The sequence below is a fragment of the Galleria mellonella genome, unplaced genomic scaffold (assembly GCF_026898425.1).
Source record: "Galleria mellonella isolate WM207_F2 unplaced genomic scaffold, CSIRO_AGI_GalMel_v1 utg213, whole genome shotgun sequence".
In the NCBI taxonomy this organism is placed as follows: domain Eukaryota; kingdom Metazoa; phylum Arthropoda; class Insecta; order Lepidoptera; family Pyralidae; genus Galleria; species Galleria mellonella.
In genome coordinates, this window is record NW_026442039.1 from 1,678,134 (window position 1) to 1,689,130 (window position 10,997).

Here is a 10,997-nt window from a genome sequence, read left to right on the forward strand (position 1 = left end):
ATCGTAATTTGGATAATTATTTTACAATCGAAAGAATTTACTCTCATGTTATTTCCATACTACTTGTTAAAAAATGATAAAATAGCTCTATAAAGAAGAAGACATATTGCGCCGATTCCAAATTATCCATTTATTTGGAAAGGCAAGGCAATGGTGATGAATAGCTCTAAAAAAACATAAATAGCACGAGTATATGTGCGTTAGTAACGTGAAATAGTTATATTATCTACTATCTGAACTTAGAACCAATTCTGGCAACCTTACACATTATGTCACCACAAGAGTTTAGCACAATTTATCTTTAAAATAGAGATTAGCCACATTTCTCAGTCAAAATTTGGAACTATTGATAAGTAGTTTCAAATTTTAAATTTTAAATTACAAAAAGATATTTTTGAATGAAAAATCTCACTATACTTTATATTTTTTTATACCAATTTTCAAGTAAGAAATATCGCCACGTTTCATTTATCCTAACAGATTGGAAAAAGGATTCTGTAATTATGTTGATAATGGTACTATGAATGTTTTTTATGCAACTTAGAATGGCAAATATATGGCCATAGACATGATCAGTACCATGGACATGACACAGTATATTGTTTCGCCCATGCGTTTCCATTCCTGAGGACTCAGGTATTATTTCTCTGTACCTTGTAAATTCACTGCCATATCCCACCTTTCAAACCGAAACACATCCATGCAAATATAACTGCTTTCCAATAGAAACAAGAATGGGGCAGAAGTGCCCAAGCAAACGACATTTGTTCAAAGTTTCCCTCTGGTAAATAAAAAAATTATAAAATATCGGGATTATGCTTACTGACTACAATAAAAAGTAGTCTTTAACCTTCTACATCCCAAATAGTGTATGTATATCAAATTTAATAACGATAAATTAATTATAATTATTTACAGCACCAAGAGATAACAAACAGACAAACTCATTTTTACATTTATAGTATTATTAACGATATAGTGCTTAGATAGACACTTGTCTATTTTAATTGATAGGTTGGAAAATGTAAGTAGCTTCGTACCTATTTTACTTTCTTTTGTATAATTATAGTCATTAATCAATAATAATAATTCCATGATAATTAGCTCATTAATTCCTTTATTTTAACGATACTTGTATTGCAACATTATATTACTTTTTTTCTGCTTCCTGTATATTTATTGTTATAAATAGTATAATAGTAAATAGAAAGTTTACATACCTCATAATTATTATTTTTATAATATATTTTTTTTAATATACTAATTTTAGCACGTAGTTTTGTCCTTTTTGGCCTAATTTGTAAAAAATAATAAAAACACTAACAGTTAAATTACGTATTCTTAGCTTTATAGTTTTATGAATACCGAAAGATAGGCCACCATCGCCAAATCTATGGTGAAAACTTGGTAAAATTATATTTGGGAATTTTTTTTTAAAGATTTTTATATAAAGATTAGTATGTTAATTGGTTTGAATATTAACAATACATAAAACTGACTGGTTTATCTATGCAAATACAAGAATGTACTTTCTTATACAAAGTATGTGAAGTCTGTGACAGTAGTAAATTACTAGTAGTAATAACTTTGTTGCTAATTGCTTGTATATCATATAATTTATAGGTATTCTATCAAGTCCTAATTTTTCTTTCTCAATTTATAAAAATATATATTAATTTACGATACATTTCTTATTTATCGCAAATGATGTCTATGTTTATGAGTATTACTAAATTAGTCTATATATTTAATAAAATGCGCAATGAAGTCAAAACTATACAAAATTTGCAAATTCAGTGCAATGGAGAAATGTATTTTCTATAACATTTTTAATGTATATAGTAATGTATGCATAGCGCTGCCATGTTTTATATTATTATTTAATATTTTGAATATTTTTTTTTTTTCTGTTAGAGAAATTTAATATTTGTAGATTTTTTCTCCATTTGATATTTGAGAAACAATAAAAAATTGTATTTAGCAGCGCCATATTTCATATTATTATTTAATATTTTGAATATTTTTTTTTCTGTTAGAGAAATTTAATATTTGTAGATTTATTCTCCATTTGATATTTGAGAAACAATAAAAAATTGTATTTAGAATACTTTTTTTTTTATACCACTGAGGTAGTAAACAAACTTTTTATAACTATGATTTAAATGGTTAATTTTTATACGATGCCTTGACTTTTACATTATATTCTATTAGATATTTGCGCATAATGCCTCTTTGTAGAATATAGTTTAAAATTTTATACATTTTTATATAATTGACAGTAATAAGAATGCTTTTACTGTATTTTTATTACTGTCAAATATATAAAATACTCTACCACAAGTAATCTATTCCGAAATCTTTGCAAGCAACCGAATTTTTATTTTCAACCTGCTTTAAAAAGAAGGACGTTCTCAATTCAGTTATATTTTTCTATGTCTGTCACCACATAAGTAGGTCAGTTATAAACCAATTTAAAAAAAAAATATCCGAAAGATATACTTACAGATAAACCCCAAAGAAAATCTAACAAAATCGGTTTGGTGGTTTAATTAAATTTTATTAATTTTTAAATCAAAACAACTGGTTTTGCCATAACTGAAGTCAGAGAAGTTTCATCACATAATAGAAAATGTTAGATAAAGAAATTCTTAACAAAATAGAACATTTTACCAGATGGAGACTTTGTACAAAAGTCGATTGCTTGGGTACCTCTGTCCCATTCGTGTTTCAACCGTGAAGTAGCTGTGTTTGCATGGCTGTGTTTCGGTTTGAAGGGTGGGATATGGCGTGAATTTACCTGGTACAGAGGAATAACACCTGAGTCCTCAGGAATGGCAACGCATGAGGAGTATCATGGGCGAAACAGTATACTCTGTTATGTGCATGCTAATCATGTCTAAAGGCGACAGTTACCACTTTCCATCAGGTGGACCGTCAGCTTGTTTGCCATTCTAAGTTGTATAATTGCGTTTTACTTTCGCATGTGTAATGGAATGTATACCTGCCTTAACATCCACATTCCCTTAAAAGTAAAGACAGTATTAACATTTTTCATGTCATCAAAGCCTCTAAATCATACTAGTCATTCAATTGAAGCGAAACATACACCGATACTTACCAGGTACTATTCAATAATATATCTCAGTACTTTTTTATATAGGTACGATCAGCGGTGTTCCACGCTTGAGCTGTTTGTGTAAGAATGATGATAAATTTTAATAGGAAAAAAATACAAACTTTCTTTTTTAGCTATAATGATGTAATAAATTACAAATATTTGTGCAGCAAATAGCTTATTGGTATGTATTGTCCCAAATTAAAATAAAATCAATGCTGTTAAAATGGGCCTATTTATTTCGCAATTGCTACTGCTCGTTCTTAATTTTTTTTTAAATATATTTGTAAAATTATATTTAAGATTATTGTAAATAAAATTTTACCCTACAAGCAAAATTATAATTGTTTTATTTTACGAAACATGAATCTGTATTATGTAATACTAGCAATTTGCAAGTTAGATTTTTAATTTTTTGGTAATAAAATATAACCTATGTTACTAGTTTATAAGTATACCCCGTATATAATGCTTTTATATATGTAAGACTTTTGAAATCAGTTAAGTATTTTCTGACTTTATCCATTGTATTCATTGTAAAAACTAAAATATTTCCTCTTTATAATTTAGTTTGCAGGCATTATTAATAAAATCTACAAAATAATATTTCGCAATTAAGTGTAACTATTAATTTATTTCATGAATCAAATTAAAATCAAATCCATTCAGGGTTTGCTGGAAGAGAACTCTTACAGAGTTAATCTCGCCTGTTGTAAATCTTTATTTTATATATATTATATGTTGTAATTTATTGTGTACAGTAAAGAATAAATAATTAAAAAAATAAATAAATAAAATGAAACAAATTTAATATAGGTATTTAAGATGTGTACGAAATAAAACAATTTCTATAAAATGTATCATTCATTTACTCGTATTTATGATTTGTATAAAAACAAAAACGAAATATTGTATCGTCAAAATCCTTACCCTATTAATATTATCGCCATACTTTCACAAATAATTATAATAAATATTTATTTATAATTATATTAAATGTTTTATTAATATCACAGTTCAACACTGATTCTGTGGTAAATAGGTACCTCAGGTACCCGTGAGACCTACATTGTTCATAAACTACTTTAGGTACAGAGCCACCTAGTGGACTTATAGGGCATACTTTTTGATCACATCGTTAATTTATAAGCGACATCTAGTGATAACCCTGATAACTATTATAATTGTTGTAGATTTGCGGATGGTGAGCGTGACCGATGCGTTTTACGACTGCGTTAAATCCGTTGTGCTTGTCGGCGGTGTACTCGACGATGCGGGTAGTACCATCTGGTTCCGCAACTGAGTACGAGCCTGAAATAAAGATATGTTAATTCCGTGTCTAAGCAGATTTCTTTTTATTTTTACATTTCGGTATGTTTAACTATAAACGTGACTTGTTAAAAAAGAGTTTATAATTTGGTATTTAAGTGCATCTTGAAATTTTTGTATATTTTAAAGCTGTAAAGAGACAATACTACCTACCAAATTTCAACAAATATTACCATAAGTATACCATAGACATAAAAATTTACTTTGATGCCTATGGTACCCTTTATATATTGCCATTATTGTTATATCTCCGTTCTCCATTATTTCATTGATATATCTCATCCTTCAACTGTTCAAGTACAACTGATTGTCAACTTTATATATCTTCATACCAATTCTTTCATAAAATGAACAAACAAAACTGTATACTTTTCAATTGGTTCTATTTCATATTTTATATTATTAATTTCTTTGAGCTTACCCTTAACAACATCACCGTCTCTGGTCTCCCATTGACTTTTAAAGTCACCAGTGTGAGGATCCTTTACTGAGTAATCGAATGCGTATTTTGGGTGTGACTGAAACGATACATTTTTATTATTCCATTATGCTATTATAAATATTTTATTTCATCACTTATTTTAATAAATATGTTTTATTACATAATGTCCTTCATTTAACATATTAATTTTATTTGTAACCATGTTCATTCTTTTTGTAATAAAAATTTTATATAGAAATGTATTGAAAAATATATTGTTATCTTATTTTAGTATATTGATTTACTATTGCTACTATAGATTTATAATAATAAATCACTATTATAATCTAGTAATAAGTTATTACTAAATATTACATACTACCATTACATAAAATATAATACATAAAATATATAATATAATATATAAAACTGAAACACTGCTTATAAAAGACATCAACGCAACTAAGTATTTTATACTCGTAAAAGTTTTTGCTACAACTATTCTTACAGGCGACTTGTTTATTGGATACTGAATTGATTTATATATATATATTGAATTATCTATTGAACAGATTGCTTCTCAATAATATTATGTACTGATAATAATACAGTGTTTACAAAATATTTGTTCTTTTTTAATTTTTTAATTCATGTTACGTTATTTGTAGATATTTTTATTTATAACTGGCTGATCATCACCCTATTCAAGTTTTATTTTGTTTCTTAAAAATCTTAATTAAATCTTTACAAAAAAATATTTAATATAAAACATAATGAAATTGTTCCAATCAATATTAACGAGGAGTATTTCATATTTATTTGGATAGAAAATGATAATCAATTTAAATATTTTTGCATTTTGCAACTTTTATTATAGCCACTTATGTAAATTATGTAATTTAGAAATATTTATTCAATAAACAAATAACAACCATAATAATGCCATAGGATTACACGTAACAGAATAATAAACTCTAATTTCCGTTGTATTGTCTGTTAGTGGAACGGTTACTGTGTTCTTTCAGTCGTATTATTTCCCATAATACTATGATTGACAATATCCGAAATCTGGAGGACGATTTTACTATGCCACAATGTACGTACGAGGCTTGCGCAAACTCGGGACGTCACGGTGAACAAACATAGATTGCTGTATACTATAGTTATACTTTCCGATAATGTAATAGCTCTCCATATCGTAACGGAAGCTATAAGTGGTCATAGACTATTATCTCTGTCGAATATGAACAGTTTAAATTAATAAAATTTATTATAAAAATTTACTATAATAGTTATGGTATAAGCAAGATATGTAGTGTACGAGTGTATCTACTTTAGGCGACTTCAAAAAGATGGAGAACTTTATTGTTAACTAGCGATTATAGCCCGGTTTCTCACGGGTAGATTGAATTATCAAACATCATTTAAATTCTATATTACTTGCTGACAATATAGCTAAGTAGTTTTTAAATTTATCCATTACAAAGAAATATTTAAATCTTTCCTTTTTGTAAATTTAATACAGATTATTTTCTTATTTTTAAAATTTATGTTTAGTTTTAATACGATGTCTATAAACATTTATTAGAGAAAATTAACGAACTTAGTGGGGTTACTGTTTCGTCGCCTATAGACATGAGCAGTACCATGGACAAACCAGAGTATACTGTTTCGCCCATGATACCCCCTATGCGTTGCCATTGCTGAGAACTCAGGGTTCCTCTGTAATCTGTAAATTCAGGCCACCCTTCAAACCGAAACACAGCCATACAAACATAACTGCTTTACGGTTGAAACACAAATGGGATAGTGGTACCCAAGCAAACGACTTTTGTACAAAGTCTCCCTCTGGTATGATAGTATATATATACACTATCATATCTATCACTATCGTATCTTAGTACGGATTACTCATATATGATTACCAAAATGAAGGAGGCTCTCAATTCAAATCTATTTTTATCTGTAACACAGTATCATTAAAAATTAAAGATTACTTATGATATATATATTTTTTTTTCAATCAACAGAATTTAGTTTAATACTAATTTAATTAGAATTAAAAATTAAGTTGTCACAGTATTGTATACCGCTCTATCCACTGTTATTGATGCTTTTTTTTCACTTTAGGTTTGCTGAACGAGAACTCTTATAGAGTTAAGTATTTGCTTATCTCTATGATATTTTTTATATATTATTAATGTGTACAATAAAGTATAAAAAAATGTACAATAAATTGCTCTCAATATGCTTATGCCCATATCTATTTTTTTTATTTAATAATAATAATATAATTTAATAACTAATTTTACGCAATCAACCGACCTTTAGCCATTTCTGAATATTTTTTCTTATTTTATTGCACCATTTTACATTTAATAAGCTCATCTAGTACTTTATCACTATTCAAACTGATATAATTAAAACCTTTTACATATATTAAAATAATAAATACTAACATAATAGTCTGCGTGTCCGTCATATCCTCCATTGTCACCATCGTAGCCTGCATACCCACCGTAGCCCGAGTAACCGATATATCCGGCACTAACTCCGGCGCAAACGGCAGCTAACACAATAACCTGAGAACATAAATTTATTTTATACAGACCTTAAAATAGCAATTCAGCTATAACCTAAATGTTAGCAAGTAGTAATTCTAATCTGTAGACACGAACAGACTACCATTTATATGATACGATTCCCGAGGATAAGCACCATGATTTTTTTAAATGTATGTGTGAATTGTATATCTATTTTAATCTAAGTTAATATTCACGTTTTTAAGAAGTTTACTTTTTGACATGTAGTTATTTAAATAAACACAAAGCGCGTAAGTTTTCGTTGTTGCTATCGGGGTCTGGATTTTGTCAATGATATACACTCACTTGACAAAAGAAGTATGAACTATTTTAGCGAAACTTCTCTGCAGTACTATTTGCGGAGTATCTATCTAATTATTCTTAGTTCATTTTAATGCTTATTTCCTTTGCCTTATTTGAGACATGTTTTGTGACATTTCGAATGACATAAACCGGAACAAAACCGACAACATTCTGCGTATTCCGACAAGTACATTCCTCATTAGATTCTATAGTATTTACAGGCAAAAACTATCCATTTACTCCCATCGAAGTATGTAGGTACTGTATAGACAATCAAACATAAACAATGATATAATACTACTTACTATGATTCATACTTATCACACGTTGTATTTCAATGATACTCATACAATAGGTCTTCATCACCAGGTATGTGCTCCCCTGCTTTAATATTTCTGACAAATTGTCATTGTGTTTTTACTATGTATTTAATTTTTATACTTTACTACAATAATTAATTAAATCTGAAACTATAACTTAAAATATTGATTAAAAATGTCTAAAGTTTCAAGTATGAACAAAACTAAATTATTAAGAATGTAAAAGCAAATAAATAATGTAATTACTGAAATCTAATATAATCAATTTCAATGATGAAATTCAATTTGAATGCGTACTAATATTATAAATATAAAAGTGAGATTGTTTGTTTATAACCCTGTATGTAGTGTCTTAATGGCTTAATTAAACACTATGAAATTTGATACACACTATATGAGATGGAGAAGAATATAGGCTACTTTTTATCCTGGTTAGTGTATATATTTCGGTTATTTGGCCGAATTTGAGGATAGAAGCTTGTAAATTACAGAGAAAATATATTATGACAACTCTAAATAAGCAGAGAAGTAGGGTAGAAAGGTCATGATTCCAATTATATTAATGTAGAAAATTAAGTTTCATTTTGTATAAGTACAACTATAATACTTATTACAATAATACTATACATGAAAGTATTCTTGTAATAAGTTATATAATATCGTTGTAATTAAAAAAAATATTTTTATATTATAATTTAGTGTATGTATGGTAGGAAAAACTAGGAAAAAGAAAAAAAGGGAAACTAGGTGTCATGTCCTATAACGAGATTAAAGATGACTTGAAATAGAGCTGGTTATAAGAAAATGCATGAATTAGTTGACCAGACAAGAGAAAACTCTTAAATAAGAAGAAATAGTATGGTATGGTACAGACAACAGTGGTCACTTAAGTCGAACAAACTATTAGGTTATAAACCATTCTCGGGAGTATAAAACAATATTACATATACTTATATTTCTCAAAAATCGGCAAAAATAATTTTAAAACACGTTATTATCACGTATTTGATAAAACAGGTCTCTATTATAATTTTTATATAGATAAACTTGTAGAGGGTCACAGTGAAAAAGAATATTCTTTAGAACAACAATATATATAATACGTGTAGATACAAGACGAGACAACCATTTGAACAGAAACAAAAACCGTGTAGAAAAATAATATCAACATATATATGTGGCCAGACTTAAATTTACATCATGGCCACAAAGAAGTTTCAATAAAACTGTCTACTACAGTATGATGTATTTTCATTCATTTAATATTCTCTGATATATCTCTGGTATACCTTTATAATATAAGAATGTAATGAACCTAATAATTTGTGCTTCGAGATAAATGACTTGCATTTTGACTATATGAAGCAATGCATTGGAGTTATTTAGATGGCCATTAAACAGAATACCAGTGTGATCGATACAGTTATTGCGAGTGCTTTATTAAATCGGACCATTTCACTTTTAATGGTTTTATTATAGAAATTAGACACAGCAAGATTTATATAATATACAAGTACTTACGATATCATATAAACCTTACAAAATACTGTATTAATATAATATTATAGATGTATTTAGCTACTTTTTTTTTGTGCCATTGGATTTAAGAACAGAAACAGGTGGTTATTTTTTATAAATCTACCGCCCAGTCTGGAATGCAATTTCAGTTAAGAAGAACGAACAAAAAACGTAGCTGTTATTTTTATTATGAGACAAACTAGTACAGTAAGCATAATTTCTCGTTGTAACTTGTAACTGATTTATAATTAATATTACATCTGTAAGCTTGTAGATTATTATATATAAAAAAAAAGTTTTATTATAACATAAAACTATTTCTCAAATTTTGGTTTGTGCAAATTTATATGTTCGTTACCTTTGGAAATAATGTAGAAAGCTCTGTGTAAAATTTCATATTTCTAGATTTACTTTGATTAGCTTTTTTACTCAGACAATTTTTTTTATCTAACTTGAAATGGCAAATAGGATAACAGCCGATATATATATATATATATATATATATATATATATATATATATATATATATATATATATATATATCACTTTTTATAAATATATAATGTCTTTGTATTTAGAAGTTAATCATATCATCGACAGTAGCAATATCATTATATAAACCGAAAAACCTAATTTTTTTACTAAAATAATTAATATAACATTATTTTCTATTCATTTACACTATGTGTATGTATAGACAATCAATATAAATATATCATTTTCTTCCTCTACTGATAAAAACCGAAAATTATCAATTCAGGCAGCCTATACCTAAATTGTTTCATTTGGTGTATAGATACCGCCACTGCATATATAATATATGAACCACAGTCCTTGAGATAAAGTTCTGCCCATCAAAGTTAAGCACTTGGAAGTGCACTGGAATACAGTGACAAAGAACTAAAATCACCGCATTTCAAAAGAAAAAAAATCTATTTTATAGTACCTCAAAGACTGTGTTTAATACATGCTTTAATAAAAAAAACTATAGGATCATCACTGAACATTGAACTTGGTTACGTTTCTGGTGCATACGAGTAGAACCTATAAATCCGACACGCACTGTTCCACCACACTTACTTGGTACGCACGCATCTTCGTTTATCACTAGGTCACTTTCGTCCTCTTCAGCGGTGCCGACAGGATCAGAACTGACACTGATGCAGACCTGCCCCATTGCACAGTATTTATAACGATGGTAGTTGCACCACTCTTGGCGCATGCGCTGCTGACTCGATTCACGTATAAGCAACCGATGGTAAACGTAAATATGTTACCTATTTGTCAAATAGGTAATATTTTATACTATTATTTTTCTAACTTTGAAAAACAGAAGGATATTAATGCAGCTGCATTTGTTTGCATACATTTTAAAATATTTGATCCAATTTTCAAAAGTTTTTTTTTTA

General features: G+C 27.9%; 1 protein-coding gene across 1 annotated transcript; it reads right to left on the reverse strand.

The window, feature by feature from the left end:
• Positions 1-3,973: 3,973 nt before the first annotated feature.
• On the reverse strand, positions 3,974-10,785 carry LOC113511882 (cuticle protein 19-like). The gene is made up of 4 exons (XM_026895607.3): positions 10,669-10,785; positions 7,325-7,447; positions 4,866-4,962; positions 3,974-4,426 (listed from the first exon to the last, which is right to left on the reverse strand). The coding sequence occupies exons 1-4, from the start codon at positions 10,681-10,683 to the stop codon at positions 4,272-4,274; spliced, it is 390 nt and encodes a 129-aa protein (XP_026751408.1). The 5' UTR covers positions 10,684-10,785; the 3' UTR covers positions 3,974-4,271.
• Positions 10,786-10,997: the final 212 nt, after the last annotated feature.

Bases quoted from the DNA above. Each gene is read 5' to 3' on its own strand.
- LOC113511882 (XM_026895607.3), bottom strand. The intron at 4,963-7,324 runs GTTAGTATTTAT...GTATCGTTTCAG, and splicing joins ACGGACACGCAGACTATTAT to TCACACCCAAAATACGCATT. The intron at 4,427-4,865 runs GTAAGCTCAAAG...TCTTTATTTCAG, and splicing joins AGACGGTGATGTTGTTAAGG to GCTCGTACTCAGTTGCGGAA.